This window comes from Xylaria bambusicola, assembly GCF_022495145.1.
Source record: "Xylaria bambusicola strain CBS 139988 unplaced genomic scaffold F5B22scaffold_87, whole genome shotgun sequence".
NCBI lineage: Eukaryota > Fungi > Ascomycota > Sordariomycetes > Xylariales > Xylariaceae > Xylaria > Xylaria bambusicola.
The window spans coordinates 24,482-44,571 of NW_025953640.1; the positions used below are offsets into that span (position 1 = coordinate 24,482).

Sequence of the window (20,090 nt, forward strand, 5' to 3'; positions counted from 1 at the left end):
CGGTAGGCATGGCCACTAACCATTGTGCCGTTAGGTGCATGGACAGGCATTCAGGGGTGCAAAGTTTCAATTCATTACAGTACTGACCAACATTGGCACGCCGTGAGCTAGGCAATGCGCGACTGAGATTCTTGCTTGCTTGAATAACATCATTATCTTTTGCAATAGGTATATGATACAATAAAAAACTTCGAAAGAGTTAATTGCAAGCCAGAAATCCAACAGCTGTTTATTCCTGTTATATTCCTAGCAATAACCTGCACATTGCTTTACAGTGCGGCACTCATCAGGGGCTTAATTGACAGACGTGATGGATAGCTATGTGACTTCAGCCAACGTAATTATCACCACATGTGTGTTGCCTGCACCTATATGTCTTACTGGTAAATCTATATCTTGATGATATCCCTTACGAAAAGATGTACAGATGCTATTCTGAAGCCGCCTAGCCTAAGTATTTGATGATCACGTGACTAAGAAAGTAGTTGGATCAAGTTTCAAAAATAAACCTAGGTCGAAGTACACCCTCTAATGCACAATTGCAATTAGCTTAATTCCTAATTCACGGTAAGAAATATATAGGAAAATTAAAAGAAAAAAGGATATTAAGTGAATTAAAGTTGTTACCGCAACTTCAGTCCGCTCTGCAAATAGATAGCTCAAGTGTCTGACGAGCCCTACTCTAAGATTTTCATAGTTATACGAACTCCTCTTTGACTTCAGGGAAGTGAGGGTGTTTAGACTTCTCTGGCTTTATCCAGTGTATTTTTTGTGCCTCTGTCTCCAGACCCCCGACACTTACCCACGAATCTCCTTTAGAAGATTTTATCCACTATTGTATCTCATAGCGCCCTCGACGCTATAGATAATAAGATCGATGCGATCGAGCCGATCTATGCACATTACGACAGCATAGAGCGTCAATATCACTTCCCCACTATCTCATCTCTAGTTGTCATAAAGCTGCACCCTCAACTATCCTTTTGAGCAGACTAATTCTGCCTGCTCTGTACCATCAGTCATAGCAACTATTCTATCTTCTAAAACACCAAATCTTTCACATAACCACGTACGTCTGGGGGTGTGGGCAAACTTGTCTCTTCGGCCTGTCTTCGGGTACAACACCGGCAGGTAACTGTAGTTGGATAATTGAAGCTGTTCAGATTACAATGATCAACTAGGGCTTCAGGAGTCCTTGACCAACCAATTTCTTCTTGGCCTCAGTGGCTTGACTTGACTCTATATACAACTGTTCTGCCAGCCCAGACCGCCTAGGTCTCATTGGGTTGTTTCATGAAGCAAAGTCTTTATAACTTCATTTTCCAATATTGCCTACATGTCTTTGAAGATCATGAACAGCTCGCATTGGCCTTTCGTACAGCCAAAGCGTAAAACGAACTATATGTATATGTTCAGCTTGTAAGTGTGTAACACAGTGCTACCTTCAGGAACGATCAATGGAGGTCTAATCACGTGATCTAAAGTCTGAACTGTAACCTGTAGGCCTACCATTGGAGATCTCCTTATTAATAGAGGAACAATATGAACACAAGCTATTCAGTGATTGAGGCAGCCAAAACTGACTTGTATGAGTATCCCCAACTCTATCAGCTTTATTGAGAGAGACCCAACTCCTCAATCAGTATCTCTGCAGCCTTTTCGCCAATGACCATGGTAATATTATTGGTATGAGCACCAACATTGTGTGGTATGATGCTTGCATCCGCAATCTTTAAGGCAGTGACATTGTGAACGCTCAGATTAGCATCGACTACGCCATTCTTATCCAACGGTAGCATTTTGCATGTTCCTGCGGAGTGCCATGTCGTGGAAATGTGGTTTCGAAGCCACCTTTCAATCGCAGCATCATCTTCAGCAGTGTACTCAATGTCCTCGATGTCCGTCGCTGGTGGGCCATGCAGTTTGACACAAGCTGCCTTTGAGTCTTTTCCGAACTCTGGATGTAGCGTAGCTACCTCGCCGCGATAAACGCTCATGCGACGAGAGATCTCACGTTGTGCCTTGTAAGCCCAGATACACTTCTTGATATCCACACCAGCTTTATCTGTAAATATTGCCGGATCGAAGTCCAAGGGGTCATCTAAATTTGGACCTGTTACGTGTATGTGGCCAGTAGATAATGGGTACAGGTTAAAGACTGAATTGCTGAAGTATTGCCCCACTGGGGCTGTAAAAGGGTCGGCGGCGTTACTAGTAATAAACGTTAATGACGATCTTGTTCATACGAGGGGTTTAACCGTAGCTTCCTACCCAGCGACTAAGGTTAGACCGATCATTGGCTTGTTGAATATATTGGCGAATGTTCGATTCCACTCGACTTCGAAATCAGGACCCAGGGTGACGACGTCAGAAGGATTAGGTCGAAGCTTCCCGGTGATCTCAAAGCCGTTCCAACCCAATATCTCATCGTTTCTTTGCATCATATCAGGGATGTCAAAGTTTCCATTCAAGAACCCATCTAGAGTCTCTCGGATGTCCAGACTCGAATGGTATGGGTACGAGCAGACATAATGATCATCGTAGGTCGCGCCAACCCCTGGAACCTGGGCAACAAGTTCGATGCCAGAATGCTTGAGGATGATTGGGTCGCCGACACCAGATCTTTCTAGCAAAAGAGGTGTTCCACAAGCTCCGCTAGAAACAACCACCATCTTTGTTGCTTTGATTCTACGAAGCTCCGCCGATTGCATGGGTGCGTAGACTACACCCGTCGCTCTCTTCGTCTCATCGAAAATTATCTTCACCACCCTAGATTCCACCAAGACGTGCAAGTTCGGATGCTTGCCGTCTTGGAGACGTGGGTGAAGGTAGCAATGCGCGGTGTCTTGCCGTTTACCGTCCGGTGAAATATAGCGTAATGCACGTTGGATGCCATTATTGGTTTCCAAATCTCCTAGATCTTGAAGTTCTTTCCAGCCCATTCGCGCACTGGCGGCCACAAAAGCCTCTGAAAGCCGAGGGGAAGAATAAGTGCCCAAAGATACTTGAATTGGGCCATCAGATCCATGCTGCTCTTTACGCCCAGGACCATGGTATGTTTCAAGCTTTTTACTGTTCAGCCAGGCAATCGATCTAGATCAAGGCTTCAACTCGTACCTTTTTCATCAGACGCAACATCTCATCTTGAGACCAGCCAGGAGACTGCCAAGACTCTGCATCAGCTTGCTGGATCCGACTATACATCAGCATATTTACAGACGAACCCCCACCTAGGCTCTTCGCAGCAGGAACAATCAGCTCTCGATTAGCCAGCGCGATGGACTTATTCCCTTTCAAGAATTGCATTCTAGGACTTTCAGGAGATAAATGGATAGGATACATGGCAGGGAAAGTGACAGAGGGATCGCCATTGTTGTCCGAGCCTTGTTCAATGACCAGAATGGAAAGGTTGGGATCCGCATCAGCAAGTCTTGAGGCGACAATGCAGCCCGCTGTGCCACCTAAAGTTCCGATCAACCGCATGACACCGGGGGGGGGAGTGATTGGGGGATGGAGAGCCTACCTCCTGCTATGACCACATCTACCGTATCGAGTTGTTTCGGGAGTTGAGTGTAAATTGGCATTTTGGATAGCAACTTTACTGGAAACTGAAATATAATCTCAGACTTGAGACGAGCGTTGGAAATGGAGATACCTAAGCGAATAGTACACCAGGACACGTACTCTCACGTTGCTTATAGGGCTTATTTCGGGGGAATGTGAGCCTGTTCCCAGCTACTTATCGCAGCTAAACGCCTCGGAGATGGAGTCTTGTATGTGGAGAGAACAGGATACGCAATTAATTCATTTAAATTGTTGAGCGAGATAGCTCCGCTGGTTTTGATTTGAAATGAGCAGTCTACTCTCGTTAACGCTAGGGGTAGAAAATATGTTCGCACCTTACAAGGAGAAAAAGTAGAACCGCATTACCCCGCCTCCTAATTACGCGTCACACGGTCAAGTCTGCCAAGATTGGATAAGGACAATCTGTTAAGCTGCAAAAGAACCAACAGTTAAGGCATGAAGGCCCAACGGGCAGAAGGGAGTCATAGATTGTATGAGGCCTGAATGAGCATAAATAGCCCAAGGAATCTCCTACTCAGAAGGAGGAGAAGGAGAGAGATCAAGGCCCTAGAGACCCCTAGTAGAATATTATTGAATATGACTAAGTTCCAAGCCCTCTATAAGAGCCCTTGTCACATTACGCTGATCGTGGGGCCTTGCTAAATGCACCCTCAAAGTCGAAATACTAAAGGGTCTTCGCAACAACAAGGCTAACCTCGAGATAGAAAAACAATGCTGTCATGCCGGTAACCATAGTCTGGCCTCCTTTGAGGTCATAACCAAATGCCAGGTAACCTATAACATCTATACCGAAATATTTACATCGATCTGACATATTTACTGGCTTTGAGCCTCGAGATAGGACTATCAACTGCTGGATGTAGATATCTACCTGCTCCATCACTGAAAACTTCGGTGTCAGAATATCGATTCACAATGGATTCTACCAAGAGCAGTTGGAAAGCGCCATATATAGGACTTACTCATCGGTTCAAAATCCCTCATCGAACTCTTAGAAAGTACACGCCCGATAAGTCTCCGCTTAGCTCGGTGTAATTACATAACTGAGAAGATCTGAAAGCGTTGCGATTACAATGAGGCTTAAGTCTGCCGTGCTGGTTTGGATTAAAGGTCGACTAAGAAGGTAATTTAGTGCGAGACTAGACGAGTGGTGATCGTATGAAGTTCTCGTTGGAGCTTTGTTGTTGTTGCTGTTAGTGCACTGCATAAATAGACCTGCATCCTGCAGATTTATACTAACATCACTAAATTATTGAGCTATCCCGACGTGACTGGTAGCTAGTCACCGAGTAACTGTAGTGATTGGCTGTCATCAATACCCTCAGGCTAAGGCTGAATTCATCATCGTTCGCGTCATCATATTTATTATCTCTCTTACGAAACACAAGTCATCCAGGATATCTTCAGTGAATATGAAGAGGTTAAATGGAACATCCTACTCTTTTGTTTCTGAGATTCGGCTGGAAACAAGGGTAGCCGCAGTATTCATCGCATTCAAGCATCACTACTACCAACTTTTTCAAGTTCCGGCCCTGCTTCTTCCCCGCTTCACCGTCCTCAGCTTCCACGGTATTAGTATGATCTGAGACGGTCCATATCATGAGCAGTATAATTACGAGCAACTCGAACAGAGACATAATTCCATAGCTAGTTATGTCAGACAACTTCTATGAAACGCATTGAGTCCCCATGCCATCGCACCTCCCGTAGCTTGCAGCGTCTGATATGCGCCAACGAGGATGGCGGTGCGCGCAGAGCTGTACAACTCTGTGCCAATGAGCCAGTATGCAAAGCCTCGTCACAATGCGTCGCAGCCTTCACAAACGGCGCACAAGGTGATCGGGTCGGCTAGTATTTTGCAAGTAGTCGATGTTCTGTGACGAGGCCCGGCAGCGAAGCGTATGTTCTCTCACAGTTAGAACGCGTATCCGCCTCTCCAGATCACCACGCTAACGACAATCAAGACAGCCCGGCCGATGCGAGCACACGTACCCTGGCTGAACCATAGCACATCAAGGATGAGGCCGATGATCAGACTGCTGAGCATCTGCGCTATCCTGCGCCACTTAAGGAGCGAGCACGGATGTTGAATGTGCGACTGTTGACTTCATTTTGTCGGTAACTGTGAAAACGTTTGGAGAGTAGAACAGCGGTACCAAAACTTACCAATGGATACAATTCCTAAGTGATAATTAGCTAGCTGGGCTCGTATAGAAGCAGTGACATGGACATGCGTTTGGTTTCTGATCAAGATCTCTGAGTGAGATCCTGGGACAGGCTTTTCTGCCAACAATCGAGCCCCATCTCTAATTTACATGAGTAGCAAGGCTCAAGATTCCTTTGCGCCAACCGGGCTAACTTTTCGCACCTCACGGATCGATATCGTCACCACACCTCAATTCAAAAACAAGGGGGCCGTGGATACTCCCGCAACAATCGCCTGACTAGGATTAGGGTGTGATGAGGATATCGATCCGTGAGCGGTGCAAAAAAGTTGGCCCGCGCAAACCGGAACGCAGTAACCAGCGCCGATGTTAGCGCGATCCCAAAAGGGCAACACCCGGGGTAATCGTCCGGCGTTTGGCCTCGGCGATCTTGTCAAGTTAATTTAGCCTAAATTACTCAGACCGTACAAGGACCGCCCAAACGCCCGTCTTTCGGGTTATACAATCGCCGCATCACATATTCATCTTGGTGGCATGACTGATGTGGTAGCGTGCCCGCAAGGCCCAAGACCTAAGGCGGTGTATAGCCGCCGAAGTCATAGAGATCTATGGAGCAGATTCACACGAGGTTGGGGGCATCCTTAGCGTCTTCCGGGTGTCCGAATACAATACGAAGCATACACAGCAAACATGTTTATTAAATGGTTGAAAGGGGAGGCATGGAAAGAATATAAAAAGAGGCTCTTTTCCCTATAATGCCCTTGAATTGACTTACCAACCCACCGAATTCAAGATCTACCGGCAGAAAAACAAGCAGAATGGTTTCGTTTACATCCATCTACTTGGCGGCAACTGTTCTGGTTGGAGCTGTCACCGCCCTGCCTGCGCCAGTGAACGGCACAAGTGATCTCCAGGAACTCCACGACCGGGCTATCACCTCGTCTCAGACCGGCTATCACGGCGGCTATTACTATAGCTTCTGGACCGATGGCGGCGGTTCCGTTTCCTACGATAATTGGGATGCCGGAACTTACCATGTAGAGTGGAGAAACGTTGGCAACTGGGTTGGCGGCAAGGGTTGGTCTACAGGTAGCACCAGGTATGTTCATGATTTTTTACTCTTATATAGCCTACGATGATCCGTATCTATGACTGTAGGCAATAATGGAGGCCGACTTCACTTACACCCAAGATCTACCCTTGAAACGAAACATGCGCATATATTGCGATTGGCCAAGTACTTACCCATGACGAAAACAGGAACATCAACTTCGGTGGTTCCTACAACCCAAGTGGTAACAGCTATCTTGCTGTCTATGGGTGGACGCAGGTTAGTAGATAAGAGCATCTAGTCACTCCTGCTCTGCCTAACAATTCTGTAGGGCCCTCTGATTGAGTATTACATTGTTGAGAACTTTGGAACCTACAACCCTGGTTCTGGTAAGAGAGCAAATAGCCCGTGGAAATCAACCGCATGAGACTCATACTAATCCATTTCCAACTAGGCGGCACGCACCTAGGAACCGTGTACAGTGACGGCTCCAACTACGACATCTATTCGGCGTGGCGAAACAACGCACCTTCGATTGAAGGAACCTCTACTTTCCAGCAATTCTGGTCTGTTCGCCAGCAGAAGCGCAGCCAGGGCACCGTAACTACTGCCAACCACTGTATGTTTTCTAGTCCAGCGTATTATTTATATGTGGTCGAAGGCTGATTATATTTCTTAATTATAGTCAACGCTTGGGCCCAGAAGGGTCTCAGACTTGGTAGACACAACTACCAAATCATGGCTACAGAGGGCTATCAGAGCAGCGGATCTGTTACTATGACCATTTCTTAAACGCTTGAGTATCGGGTCCTATTACTGTGCAATTCGCCATGCGCGGTAGAGCTGACGGATTACGAGTCACTCTGTGCGGTGGGCTTTGCGCTTGCCCCGCTTCGTGTAAAATAGGGGGGTTTTGTCCCTTTGATGTGCTGCCTTTGCACGAGGATTTTTGAAATGTATATATCCGTACAGGCACTACTAGGCAGACCTAAATATACGTTGTATTTCACCGCGTTTTAACACGTCCATTATCTTTGAACTTTACCCTGGAAGTTCCTAGAGCATGCTACAGTCTACTTAATAAGCCACACAGCCAGACTGGGGAGATACCTATAGGACGCGTCAGCAAGCCATAAGTGGAAAATCCTGGAAACAGCCTTCAGCGTAGAATTTGTATGGCGTGAATGGCGTGCAACATGTGCAGCAGTCCTGTCGAACAATCGTAAAGGGGGAGAAAAAGGGGTATCTACCTTAGGTACATACCTATGTAAGCAGCAAATGATTATCCTTGCAATAGGGATATTCAACAATGCCATATTACTACCCCACGCTCCAAGGCATCTTCACCCCACCAAAGCAATCTTTTCGGCCCCCTTCGCGGCTACCCCCTAAGGCAACCCCCTACGCGGTTGACCCCTATTCAGCCCCCTCCGTAGCTGACCCCTAGCCCCCAACTTGGGGCCTTAGGGGCAGGATCAGGATGCAATGGCCGTTAAGTGCGCCGTCTAAGGCTGCAAGTTGGAGAACTGGAGATGAAAACATATGAACATGAAACCAAGACAGTCATGTTTTAAATACTGTCGCATTTCTTCCCAGCCCGATCCTTGCGAAGCAAGCGCCGAGTTATAATAAATGCCAGACACGTCCATCGAGCCATCCGAGACAACCTTGAAACAAGAATCCGGTCCCCAATGGGGGGTTAACAAAATCCCAATCATTGGGGTTTTACACATATATCCATCACCACGCCTTCTCATCCAATAAATCTCGGCTTTTAGTAGAGAACTGTCGCGATCTGAGGCGTTGGGGCTCTGTCGAGGTACAGTGCCTCCCTCCTAACTTGCTAGGCCAATAAAGGTACGTGGAGGCGACTAGAAGGGGTGCAGATAATGAAAAGACGGCTAGGCATAAATAGAAAGTTCTATGCTCGGCTAAGAGACAAAAAAAGCCACGGAGCCGCATACTAGCAAACTGAATTTCTTTCTCTTTACGTCTTAAGTGTTGAGTAGAGAGTTTTGTATTCACATACCCAACCAGTGTAATGAACAGCATATCGTCGCGAAGTCCCTCCCGAATTAGGAGCCTCGAACTCACAGTAGAAAGGAAACTTGGGGAATCGAAAAGGCTGGTACCACCCTCTGCGCCTGATTGGTATCGCTCCACGAAACCCTCGAAAAGTCTCGAATCAGACAGCGTGCCGCTTTCTCAATCTGAACGGAAACCGTTCTTACGGCAGAGTTTATTTCGGTGGAAGTGGGAAATTCTGGGGATGCTCCTTAGCCTGGCGTCTCTTACGGCGTTGATCATTTTGTTAGCAGTCCAGGATGGTCGAAGAATGGATTCTTGGACAACCCTTTTTACCTTGAACACCTTCGTGTCTGTGTTAGCCCAAACCTCACGTACTTCACTGGCCTTCGGTGTTGGTTCGAGCCTCGGACAAGCTAAGTGGAATCTTTTCAATAGGCGGCCTGGGAACTTAGTACAGTTTGAAGCCTTCGACGAAGCCAGCAAGGGACTATGGGGAAGCTTGAGTCTTATGTACCGTTTGCATTCGAGGTGAGTCCATAAGCCCTTCACGCCCCAACCCTTTGTTCCTAGACATACATCCATGCATACCTCATTTCCAAGTCTGTTCAGAATTCGAATAACCAATTTTACGACGAAGGAATCCAGCCATGATAGGCGCCGTGGTGATTACGGCACTCCTTAGTTATGAGCCGTTCTTCCAAGCCACCATTACCCAATATGGCGAACTGCATAAGGAAAATTCGAGCTTAGGAATTAGAGCTTCCATCAATCGAACCTAGAGACTCGATGTTGGTACACTCTTATCCACATCGCTTCTTAATTATGAAATTGCCCCGGATGAGCCCTTCTCCTGGTTTACGGAACCCGATTATAGGATTTTAACCTCTCTGTACGATGGATTTTCGACTTCGATAACACATGCTACACTCCCTTATTTCACATGCCCTACCGGTAACTGTACCTTCGGAATGTTTACCTTACTTGGCATCTGTAGCGCATGTGTTGATGTATCATCGCATATCACCAAACATGAAGTTCCATTCTTTCCGGGCATCACGGGGTATTACCTCCCACACAGAGATGAACCCATCGTTGAAAATAATGATGGTTTCAGAAATGTCACGGTTGAGAACTTTATTGCAGGTACCCTGTCTGATGCGGCAGTTGCTCTCTTTCCTGAGGAGACAATCTCGTTTGACAACACCGTGAACAGCACCACATTCATGGTACTGAGGATAGTCCAGTCTCAGCTCGACTATATAAACAATATCTCTACATGGGCCACTGCTCATCCAAAGGCGACAGAATGTGGGCTCTATTTCTGCACAAATCTATACTCCGCTTCTATCGTTGAGGGTGTGCTAAATGAAACGCTGCTAGCGTCTTGGTCTAATCGAGATGCAAATTCGTATGAAGCACGTGGTAACCTTAGTCTCGCTCCTGATGACTGGCAACCTCACAAATTGTACAGCTATCAGGATTTCACTCGATCAGACCTGCAACTCTTCATACCAGATGATAAGGCGGCAGCGTTACAAATACCGAACGACCAGCCCACGCAATTCAACATTTCACAAATTACCATTCAAGCAATGATAAATTTGCTGATTCATACTATCTGCTCAAGTGATTTGAGGTTCCCTGCAAAGAATGCTTACCCTATTACTAGCACAGTCGGTATTGGCGACATCATTGGAAACTCTAGCGACTTGAACGCCACGTTTCGGGCCGTAGCCGAAAGCATGACCGCCTATATACGCAACCAGGGGTACGAGAGCTTTCCACAGTACGGTGTTTCCCAAAGTTGGGTTCTACACTACCGGATTCGCTGGGAGTTTATCTTGCCTCCACTCATTCTTACGCTCGCTGGGTGTGTCTTCTTAGTATATACCATATGGGAGACCCAATCGCTTGGGTTAACAGCTTGGAAAGAGAGCACGCTGGCTACACTCGCCCACGGCCTGGACATATTAACGAGGACTAAATTGAGGGAGGCCTACCGGGATGGTACTGAGGATAGGTCGGCTCGAGGTATTACGGTTTTGGTAGAGAAGTCTCTAGGTGGTCTCGAGCTTTGTGAGGTTCGTCCTAGCGACACATCCCAGCCTGCACCGCACACGAGTTCGCGGTCAGTGCACACGGAACCTGTCTAGTCTCCGAGGGGTTTTATATGCCTTCAAAGCGAGACTCATTGAGTACGGCGCAAGGATTAGTTAAAAGGAGTTGTCGCAAGAGTACTTTTCTCTATGGGCTTAATAGGAATCAGTACGGAGCTTGGCGTTGACCTGTTACGCATTCAATCGCCGAGAAAGCTATTAAAATGAGTTTCTTATAGACGTCTTAAATCTCGGCTGGAGTTCGAAATCTGGTACTGGGAGCATTAAGCCTTAAATATTATCAAAATAGGCGAGCCAGTTAATTAAAGGTTCAAAAGTGTATGTATTTGTCAAATATAAGGGGTTATATCTTTAGTAAGGATATCGGATAAACGGGGATCTTAGGGTAGATACCTCGGCGCCACTTCAATTGCGACACTACCTACGCCGACAAGCGTGTTTTGTTCTTGACATAGCGTCTTTTCCTTCTTCCAACTAAGACCATCCATCCATCACTAGTAACCCTTCACTTTATCTCCCTCCCTATTCTTTAAGCAAAAGCCATGCCATCATCCAAGCATAATAACGCCCCATGTCAAACTCGGCTCCCACCGCTTCCCCCGATATAACCTGCCTCACGCCCGAGCCCTTCGTGCCGAAGCCACTCATCGCCGACATCCTGCGCACGCGCTACTGCGTGCCCGACTCCATCTTCCTTGTCGAGGGCGTCGATGTCTTCCACACCTCCAAGTCGAAACGATGGCGCGCTATCCGCCTGCTCCTCGGCGACGGCGAGCTGTGCATCCAGGCCCTGATGGCCCCCGAGACGCACCGCTTTGTCGATCGCGGTGAAGTCGTGCTTGGTGTGTACATAAAGCTGGAGAAATTCCGCTTTGAGTGTCAGGATATTGAGAACAAGGAGACCACATTCTCACCGGGGAAGGAAAGTGAAGTTGAGCATTCGGATGAGATGGGGGCCGAGGAGTCTGATGAGGAGGAGAAAAGGAAGAAGAACAAGCCGCGACAGATGGTCTACTTGATTGTGGATAGTCTAGATATAGTCGGATGGCACAACGCATTGATTGAATCCTCTATGGACGACGAGGTAGAAGTAGATACAGATGTCGTTGAACCCGAGAATGTTGCACATGAAGAGTCTCCCAAGCCAGAAAAGGCTCAACAGTCCCAGCAAACAGTAATGGCACAACCCGATTCCCCTCAAGAAGCGAGGGAGAGAGATCTTTGGGAAAGAGTCGAACGCGATACAGCTCTTAGAGAAAAGTCAGAGCGAGAATTCAAGGAACGAGAGGCTAAAGAGCGAGAGGCCAAGGAGACAGAAGCTGCCCGCCAAAGGGAAGCCGAGGCAGCGAAACTCGATAGCCAACCAGCAGACGCAGACGATGATTTCGAAGTCATGCGTATTTCCAATGACCAAACAACTCAGAAGCGTGAAGCAGCAGCAGCAGCAGCAGCAGCAGCAGCAACAGCAACAGTAACAGTAACAACAGCAACCACCTCCACAAACCGCACAAAAGACACCGCCCGTCCACCCCAGCCAAGCTACAACCACATACAACCTCTAAAGCTAACCAAACTGCGCTCCATCCCAAATCTACCCTACAAGCAGAACTGGAGCGTGAACGTGCTGTGCGTAATATCAGCCATATCTGACGTCGAACCAGCAGGGATACCGCCCTACACGCAGCGCCAAGCACGTCTCACCGATCCATCGACAGACAAGCACGTTCTGCTGACGGTATTTCTCGACGCGCACCTCTTCACGCCCAAAGTCGGCAGTATCGTCTTACTCGTCGGCGTCAAGAACCACCGCTTCGACGGCGGCAGTTTGAAGAAGTACGACAGCGATCGACCCAAGGCAGGAGGGAGCTGGTGGTTCGAGAACCCAGGGCATCTACCATGGTGCGACGTGGCTGGGTTAAGTCTATGGTGGGACGCGTTTGGAGCGTAGCAATGATAGATACATAAATAGATGAAGAAAAATTTTATTATAAGCATTGAAAGTTGCGCACAGACCTTTGAGTATCCGGGACAGTGCGAGTGACGAAATCCGATCATATCTCGGCAATAGTCGCCTCTTTTCTCTCATGGAATCAATCCTCTCCTCAGTCTATAACTATGGCTCGACCTATACGAGCCCTCTAACCAGATCTAAATAAGGGGCAGTTGTATATATTGACTGTCATCAGCTTTAAGCCATGTCTTTCTTCTTGACTAATAGACTAAACCCGACAGTATCGTCAGCGCCAGATACATTATCGCGATACGTAGTAGGCAGTATACAGAGCCTACTTTTCGCGAAATAATAGCATCATGCTGTGGCTAGTAGTGATGAGGGGATTGTACTGCGACGACCGTAAACTCGAAGTTACCAGTCGCTCCTAAGTGATCAGATCAGATCAGAGAGGTCTGTGTCTCAACGGCCATGGTTCAAGTGGAAGCATCTGGGTTGAATAGAGATCCAAGCGACGTACCGTACTAGAGTCAAAGTCACTGATAGCAAGCTAGTTGCTAAGACCTGTTGAGGCTCTTGTGAATAAACTCTTGCAATTAGTATCGTGGTAGCTACACTGCATTGAATACATGCGGGTTCTTAGTCTTCGCTATACCCTCATCTATAAGTTGAGAAGAAATTTATTACGTCTGCGAGTCGAGTCTTCTTCATTCAACCTTAACCTGCCTATGCAATCCTTAACAGTACCCATCAGGTAGAAGCGTCAGAACGATACACAGTTCGGAGTTCCGCAACACCAGCACGGCAATCAATCACACCCAGCTACCTCAATTGTTCAATTAAACAAATCTCAATTTGATTATCAAGAAACAGCTCAAGTCTTAACCTGCACAACAACCACAACAGCCCATCCCCGAATACTCTCAATCAATCCAAACTCATTTTCTAGTCGAAACGCGACTTCTTCCGCAGTAATCACCATCTTCGCGCCATTACTTTCTTTCCCAGTTCCCTTTTCTATACTCTTCTTCGTGGCGGGGACCCCTACCCCGCTACCCTCCCCCTTGCCCCGCAGCATTTCAACATCACTCTTCACACTCTTCGTCGCAAAAGTCTCGTTTCTTCCAGAAGAGGAAGAGCTTCCTTTCTTTCCCCAGAGCCCCCATCCACCTCTCTTCTCTTTCTGCGGCGGTATACGTGCTTCAACAGCTGCCTGCACGTGAGTCTGAACAATAGGTGGTGGTGGTGGTGGTGCAGGCGGAGCTGTCGTCGGGGAAGGTTGTAAAAGGCGCGCGAGCCGACGGGCCATTTTCTCATCGTTCCACCATAATAAGCTGCGCGTGTTCTTCGAAGAAGAAGGAGACGAAGAAGAATTTTCATCTCCGAATCTTCCCCAGTCGCTGAACTCTCGACCAACAGGCCAGTCTTCGCTATTGGCTGCAGCAGCAGTATCAGCGGTAGCCCCTTGCTTTTCACTATCACCGCTGAAACAATTCACTCTCGCCACCCGACAAGCCTCTCCGCGCTTCCGCATCTCTTCCATACCGCTCAGGACCGCTTTATTCGGGACAGCGCCGTCAGGGACGAGGGTCAGATGAGCGAGCTTGGGCGTAGTATCCTGCGTGCCCAGATATGCTAGGAAATCATGGATCTCGGGTACTATGAGTTCAAGAAGTGAGTCATCGTCGAATAATTGCTGAATGGAACGAGCCTCTTGTGCCTGGCGAATACGGTTCGTTAGGCATTCTAGGTGCTGTTCTAAGGCGGTGGCTGGATAGTTCTCTGATGAATCTGAGCTGAGTGCGGTATTAATAGTATAAGGAGGTGGCAGCTCCTCTTCGAGAATGTGTTTAGAATCCATCTTGGGGCTAATTAGTTAGCTCAAAAGTAAAGAGTGCAAGTATAGCGCCGATAGTTGACTGGGGCGTCACTAACGGACTGGCGATGGTTTGGCGTGACAACAGTAATGCTTATAGAGAAGAGAGAAGATTGACTCTGTGCGTAGTTGTGAGGCTATCAAGTAACAATGTGGTTTCTGTAGGTACTATTTTGACTGAGAAGTTGATATTTGTTTTAGGCGAATGATATATTGAGACGCGGATCTTGGTTATTCCAGGAATCGATACTGGGAGGTCAATGCTCGTTTTCTTGAAAGACCGTAGATCTGAGGGAGGGGGGCTCTCTGTCTTGATAATGGGCCTTGTATCTGAAACAATAGTTTTCGTTAAATTTCGATGTTTGACTGAGGTGATGACGCCGTTCGTTTCACGTGGATGAATGAAGGTAGCGACGGCGCTCATAGTAGGCGAGGTTTGGAACACAAGAGTGGTGCTCATTATAGGCGGATTTATAATAAGAATACTCACAATTTTAGAAGGACCCGTCCAAGTTCACACCGAACGTGCCGTTACTTCCATTTGATCATATACAATAGCTCAACGGAGTGAGTGAGTCCCCGACTGGCGCCGCGACAGAGTTCACCTCGATTCAGGCACATGTAGCTAGGCAATCAGGTAAATGAGATAACTTAGATAATAAACAGGCGGGCGAGAGCTTCAACAAGATTTTTGAGGACTGAACTGAAAAGTGATGATGAACTCAGTTGCAGGGAAGGACTGCAGGTGGATAAACCGGCCGTCCCGGGTATTGCTTAAGCGGGTTCACAGCCACTGAAGAGGAATGAATAAAGATGGCATAGGTGTTTGCAGGGGAAACCAGCAGTATGCTGCGCCATTACCGCATGGCATAAAAGTTAACAAAGAACTTTTGTCTTCTCGGTCTATATCGTATCTATCCGTATTTCGTGCCGTGCGTATGTAGCCCACGTGTATCTATCTATCACTGCCTTCGACTGCCAAGAAGGCGAAGTGTAAGTAAGATCGAAAGGGATTACCTACTTATGTGTAATAAAGTAAGTAGTATGCAAATCATATAGATACCCCAAGCAACTCAGGTCGACCGTCTCTGGACCGTCTACGTAGTAGCATTCAGCCTTGCATTCAGCCGTTGCCACTAAGTGACTCGCTAAGGGTTCTCTCTCGAACGGGTTTCCGCAACCGACGGGGATCAGCCCATTCAAGCGAAGCCAGGGATACAATCGCCACTAATGCAAGTGAGCTCGGTATTGTTTTCGTCTTGGTGCGTCTATCGTCATGGAATGGAAGTTCCAACGTCGGAAAAGGGCATCTTTATGCCTGAAATCACACCATTCCAACCATCTTTGCTGTTCTTTGCCAACGGGTTGTACGATGTCACGCAATCCATGCAATGTCAGCTCGAACTTGTGCAACTTGTTCTGTGGAAGTGTTCCATCGCTCATAGTAACTCGAAGTAACGGGGCGGTGCTAGATATCCCCGCACCGCACCCGTCAAACGGTGGGTACCCGTCTAAGTACGCTTACCAAACGAACCAGTTAGATAGAATGTCCTTCAAATTACCTTAGTTGAGGCGAGAATACCGACTGTCTTATTATTACTACCTACCGGGTAGTGAGAGTGGAATTACTACTTCGCTACTACGGGCCTATATGTACTTGAGATTCTGATCAGGCGTCAAACTAGGGGCAGGCAGTGTAGCTCACGACGCCACTGATCTATCTAACCTACCGGTAGATTAGGTAGGTAGTGCAAAAAGATGCGAGGATCAGAAGCGGGAGTCTGCCTTGAGCATCCCTCTCTTTCCGCCTCCCTTTCCGCCTCCCTTTCCCCAGGCGCCGCTAGGGTACTGCCCGGGCTTAGATCAGTTCTGTGCCGTTTCCATTTACATGATATCTACATGATTTACTACTGTACTTCGTAAGTAGCCATTCAGAGTCCCTGTCTGCGATTGTCATTGGATACAGTAGCCCCACTCATCATCTGTCCAGTTTCCGTGGCAGACCCTCGTCAATTTCCAGATTTCCAGGCCGTTTCACATGGGAAATCTGGGGGTGTGGCACCTACCTGTAGTAGCATGCCATTGCAAACCACATGGGAGATCAGAAAGCAACTTCAGCGGACATCAAATGGTAACAGGTATAGTGGCAAGGGGTCAGCAGAGTCACAAGTAATAAGTGCCAAGGTAGCTACCTACTCGCCTCCTTAGCTCAAGGTTAGTATTCTTGGTTTAGCTGCGCTTAGCATAGCTACCGTGAGCGAGCATCTTAGTTAGTATTATCGCTCACCCTTTAACTTCTACACGTGCACAAGAAAGACCCGGAGGCGGAGTTGCGTCTGAGCTTGAGAAGCTTGGAAGGATGAATCGGCCTCCGGCTTACATGTATTAGGTCCACCGCGAAGCTGAACCGATGACTTACTTTACTTATGCGCCAACCCTGATGGTGCCCCATGCCGTTACCGCATCTCGTTGTTCCAAGATCCCTTTATGCCTTAGCTGCCTGCCGCCTAGATACTTCATGTGTAGAGGCTGATACAACCGAACTCTACACTACGCCCAAGCCAAAATGCGTGCGGTAAGGTTACCCTATTTAGGCACTCTTCTACGCGAGATATGTGCTAAAACAGCTAGATAAACCTTGTGAGGCTGTGAACTACTTGTTTCCCTTTGTATTGCCTAACATCATGTGGAAGTATGTAGGTTTCGGCTTGGCACAGCCACCCAGTCGTTTGCCAGCAAATTTCCAACTCCAGCGTAGAACAAGGTCAAAGGAATCTTATAAATACAGACATGCATATCCTACCCCTCGGGACTTGCTAGTGAGTTCCTTACTTATTTGCTCGCTCAACATCAGTATCATAACTGCTAGGGGCCGACGACATCTTCGATCTTCGCCTCCTTTCCCCCCAGCTCAACCACTCACCCTGTAACGCTCACTTTCTCACTCAACTTAGTATATTGTTCTGCAAGAAGGAGGGGCCTATATCCTCAGGCACCCTTTACCTGATCAATCGTCACCTTACTCGTCACTTTCTAATCTGACAATACCGTCAAAATGTCGTACAAGATTGCTGCACCTGATGAGTACCTTGCCATCACTGGCATGTCCATCAAGAATGTGCACATCACCAAGGCTGCCTGGGTACTGCCATTCCAACGATGCACTCGCTTCTCCGTACAACCCCATGACTATGCCATGAATTTGCAGGGTAAGCTGCTATTTCCTATAGCCCGCCTGATCAACGCTGTTTGCATAGACGCCAACTAACTGTTCGCCAGCTATGACCAAGGAGAAGCTGCAATTCTTGCTGCCAGTCGTATTCACTATTGGCCCGTACGTCTGTCTCTGTCTCATTGCGCTTCTACTCCTGAACATGTAATCTAACTGCAAGCCACCTACAGTGATGTCAACGCACGCGGTGCCAACGCCAAATCCGTAACCAATGCGTCTTCCGGGGAACATGCCCAAGACGAGGATCGCGGGGACGCACTCATGAAGTATGCCATGCTATTGGCAGACTCTTCAGTAAAAGTAAAAGCGGCGCAATACCTCGAGAACATCGTCAAGGGAATCATCGAGGGTGAAACCAGAGTGTTGGTTTCCAGCATGACGATGGAAGAGATCTTCACAGAGCGAGAGGAATTCAAGCGCCGCATCTTCCGCAACATCCAGGGCGAGCTGGACCAGTTCGGCCTCAAGATCTACAACGCCAACGTCAAGGAGCTCAAAGACGCCGTCGGCTCCACGTACTTCCAGTCGCTTTCGCAGAAGGCGCACGAGGGCGCCACGAACCAGGCCCGCATCGACGTCGCAGACGCCCAGCTCCGCGGAAACGTCGGCGAGGCCGACCGCCGCGGACAGCAGGAGCGACAGATCGCCAAGATCAATGCCGAGACGGCTGTGCAGAAGACGGACCGAGACATCGAGCGTGCCGCGGCCGAGGCGAACCTAGCTACGCAGAAGACGAACCTCAGCCGAGACGTCGACATCGCCCGCATCCAAGCTACTCGCGCCACGGAGTCGCGTGACGAGGATCTAAAGAAAGACGTCGAGATCAAGCGCGCGGCTGCCGAACTCGAGCGTCTGCGTGCCTCGGACGTCGTCAAAGCGACCATCAGCCGCGAATCAAAGCAGCAGGCGGCCGACGCGCGGGCCTACGAGATCGAGGCGGAGGCGCGCGCACAGTTCGAGCAGGCGAACATGGTGGCCGACGCCAATCTGCAGAAGCAGCTAAAGGAGGCGCAGGGTATCACGGCCATGGCCGAGGCGTACACGAAGCTGGGGCAAGCGTTTGGCGGGCCCGAGGGACTTCTGAAGTACATGATGATCGAGAAGGGCACGTATATCTCGCTTGCCAAGGCCAATGCCTCGGCGGTGCAGGGGATGCAGCCCAAGATCAGCGTGTGGAATACAGGTGCCGTCGAAGCCGGTTCTGGTTCTGGTGGAAATGGTGGTGACAGCGCGGCGACGATGCGCAATGGTGCGTTCTGAAGACATATTTTTGTCGAATTCTCTCTCCACATTTGCCCTGACTAACATTCAACAGTCTACCAACTCCTACCACCCCTGATGTCGACGATCCACGACCAGACAGGCATCACGCTGCCCGAGTGGCAATTCGGCAAGCTCCCGCCCCAAGGCAATGAGGTCGCGCGCACGGATGGTACCAACGGAACGCATCACAGAAAGTAAAGTAAAATCGGGCAGAAAAGCCGAAATTCATTCATTCTAGCAAAATGAAAAAAAAGGGGGGGGAGGGATGAGAATGACACTAAAAACAACAAGACTGATAATGTATTTTCCCTTCTCCCGATCTCTTTCGTATGTCGTTTTCTAGTTCTGATTCTGGGTTCTTGTTATTGTTTGTTGCTTCTGTTTCTTCGCGTATACCTTCAATGGGATACCTCTCTTGCATGGGCGGCGTTGGAAAGGGAGGATAGTCCAGGCAAGGAAGATTGAGGATATACCTACTTCGTACTTGACTTGACGCGTTTGGTTATTTTGAATATCCCCATTCTCTGTAGACTTCAATGATGTGTTTTTTCTTCTTTGTTATGTATACTTATTCGTCGCAATCTCTGTGTGATATGTCTATGAAGGTGATCTGTTACGCGATGGGGAATCTCTTATTTCCTGAATGGGCAAACTACCGTATTCTGACTAGATAGCTTCCCCAGTACCTATGCCTGATAGAGTTCAGTAATAATGGGAGCCCTTATTCAGCCCAACTGCTGTAAGAACGAGGCAAAAACCATATATACGCCATGTTATTAAAGCCATCAGTACAAGTTTTAGGGTCGTATTGATCTATCTCAG

The 20,090-nt window shown here is 48.1% G+C and overlaps 8 protein-coding genes across 8 annotated transcripts; 5 read left to right on the top strand and 3 right to left on the bottom strand.

Annotated features, from left to right (window-relative positions):
• Positions 1 to 1,147: 1,147 nt before the first annotated feature.
• Positions 1,148 to 3,919, bottom strand: F5B22DRAFT_630216 (alcohol oxidase-like protein). The gene is made up of 5 exons (XM_047976528.1): positions 3,685 to 3,919; positions 3,524 to 3,608; positions 3,118 to 3,461; positions 2,272 to 3,065; positions 1,148 to 2,211 (listed from the first exon to the last, which is right to left on the bottom strand). Exons 2-5 carry the CDS (start codon positions 3,582 to 3,584, stop codon positions 1,614 to 1,616), a joined length of 1,797 nt encoding a protein of 598 aa, XP_047825068.1. The 5' UTR covers positions 3,585 to 3,608; positions 3,685 to 3,919; the 3' UTR covers positions 1,148 to 1,613.
• Positions 3,920 to 4,105: 186 nt separating this feature from the next.
• F5B22DRAFT_630221 (uncharacterized protein) lies at positions 4,106 to 4,777 on the bottom strand. The gene is made up of 2 exons (XM_047976529.1): positions 4,548 to 4,777; positions 4,106 to 4,467 (listed from the first exon to the last, which is right to left on the bottom strand). The coding sequence occupies exons 1-2, from the start codon at positions 4,567 to 4,569 to the stop codon at positions 4,250 to 4,252; spliced, it is 240 nt and encodes a 79-aa protein (XP_047825069.1). The 5' UTR covers positions 4,570 to 4,777; the 3' UTR covers positions 4,106 to 4,249.
• A 1,323-nt stretch (positions 4,778 to 6,100) lies between these two features.
• F5B22DRAFT_561094 (Xyn11A, glycoside hydrolase family 11 protein) lies at positions 6,101 to 7,623 on the top strand. Its single transcript, XM_047973055.1, has 5 exons — positions 6,101 to 6,849; positions 7,011 to 7,080; positions 7,133 to 7,190; positions 7,256 to 7,420; positions 7,487 to 7,623. Exons 1-5 carry the CDS (start codon positions 6,569 to 6,571, stop codon positions 7,591 to 7,593), a joined length of 681 nt encoding a protein of 226 aa, XP_047825070.1. The 5' UTR covers positions 6,101 to 6,568; the 3' UTR covers positions 7,594 to 7,623.
• Positions 7,624 to 8,700: 1,077 nt separating this feature from the next.
• Positions 8,701 to 9,579, top strand: F5B22DRAFT_561632 (uncharacterized protein). The gene has a single exon (XM_047973058.1). The coding sequence runs from the start codon at positions 8,843 to 8,845 to the stop codon at positions 9,359 to 9,361; it is 519 nt and encodes a 172-aa protein (XP_047825071.1). The 5' UTR covers positions 8,701 to 8,842; the 3' UTR covers positions 9,362 to 9,579.
• Positions 9,336 to 11,335, top strand: F5B22DRAFT_630236 (uncharacterized protein). The gene has a single exon (XM_047976530.1). The coding sequence runs from the start codon at positions 9,798 to 9,800 to the stop codon at positions 10,980 to 10,982; it is 1,185 nt and encodes a 394-aa protein (XP_047825072.1). The 5' UTR covers positions 9,336 to 9,797; the 3' UTR covers positions 10,983 to 11,335.
• Positions 11,336 to 11,398: 63 nt separating this feature from the next.
• Positions 11,399 to 12,952, top strand: F5B22DRAFT_630238 (uncharacterized protein). Its single transcript, XM_047976531.1, has one exon. The coding sequence runs from the start codon at positions 11,518 to 11,520 to the stop codon at positions 12,892 to 12,894; it is 1,377 nt and encodes a 458-aa protein (XP_047825073.1). The 5' UTR covers positions 11,399 to 11,517; the 3' UTR covers positions 12,895 to 12,952.
• Positions 12,953 to 13,771: 819 nt separating this feature from the next.
• On the bottom strand, positions 13,772 to 14,758 carry F5B22DRAFT_652325 (uncharacterized protein; the record flags this gene model as incomplete). The annotated part of the gene is made up of 1 exon (XM_047979594.1): positions 13,772 to 14,758. One exon carries the CDS (start codon positions 14,756 to 14,758, stop codon positions 13,772 to 13,774), a length of 987 nt encoding a protein of 328 aa, XP_047825074.1.
• A 2,797-nt stretch (positions 14,759 to 17,555) lies between these two features.
• F5B22DRAFT_561699 (uncharacterized protein) lies at positions 17,556 to 19,728 on the top strand. Its single transcript, XM_047973059.1, has 4 exons — positions 17,556 to 17,982; positions 18,053 to 18,107; positions 18,176 to 19,254; positions 19,321 to 19,728. Exons 1-4 carry the CDS (start codon positions 17,829 to 17,831, stop codon positions 19,464 to 19,466), a joined length of 1,434 nt encoding a protein of 477 aa, XP_047825075.1. The 5' UTR covers positions 17,556 to 17,828; the 3' UTR covers positions 19,467 to 19,728.
• Positions 19,729 to 20,090: the final 362 nt, after the last annotated feature.

Coding starts and splice junctions, on each gene's coding strand:
- F5B22DRAFT_630216 (XM_047976528.1), bottom strand. CDS start 3,584: ATGCCAATTTACACTCAACTCCCGAAACAACTCGATACGGTAGATGTG. Junction 3,462..3,523: donor AGATGTGGTCATAGCAGGAG/GTAGGCTCTCCA, acceptor TCGGAACTTTAG/GTGGCACAGCGGGCTGCATT. Junction 3,066..3,117: donor TGTTGCGTCTGATGAAAAAG/GTACGAGTTGAA, acceptor AACAGTAAAAAG/CTTGAAACATACCATGGTCC.
- F5B22DRAFT_630221 (XM_047976529.1), bottom strand. CDS start 4,569: ATGAGGGATTTTGAACCGATGA. Junction 4,468..4,547: donor GAGGGATTTTGAACCGATGA/GTAAGTCCTATA, acceptor CGAAGTTTTCAG/TGATGGAGCAGGTAGATATC.
- F5B22DRAFT_561094 (XM_047973055.1), top strand. CDS start 6,569: ATGGTTTCGTTTACATCCATCTACTTGGCGGCAACTGTTCTGGTTGGA. Junction 7,081..7,132: donor CTGTCTATGGGTGGACGCAG/GTTAGTAGATAA, acceptor ACAATTCTGTAG/GGCCCTCTGATTGAGTATTA. Junction 7,191..7,255: donor AACCTACAACCCTGGTTCTG/GTAAGAGAGCAA, acceptor ATTTCCAACTAG/GCGGCACGCACCTAGGAACC.
- F5B22DRAFT_561632 (XM_047973058.1), top strand. CDS start 8,843: ATGAACAGCATATCGTCGCGAAGTCCCTCCCGAATTAGGAGCCTCGAA.
- F5B22DRAFT_630236 (XM_047976530.1), top strand. CDS start 9,798: ATGTTTACCTTACTTGGCATCTGTAGCGCATGTGTTGATGTATCATCG.
- F5B22DRAFT_630238 (XM_047976531.1), top strand. CDS start 11,518: ATGTCAAACTCGGCTCCCACCGCTTCCCCCGATATAACCTGCCTCACG.
- F5B22DRAFT_561699 (XM_047973059.1), top strand. CDS start 17,829: ATGTCGTACAAGATTGCTGCACCTGATGAGTACCTTGCCATCACTGGC. Junction 18,108..18,175: donor GTCGTATTCACTATTGGCCC/GTACGTCTGTCT, acceptor AGCCACCTACAG/TGATGTCAACGCACGCGGTG. Junction 19,255..19,320: donor CGCGGCGACGATGCGCAATG/GTGCGTTCTGAA, acceptor AACATTCAACAG/TCTACCAACTCCTACCACCC.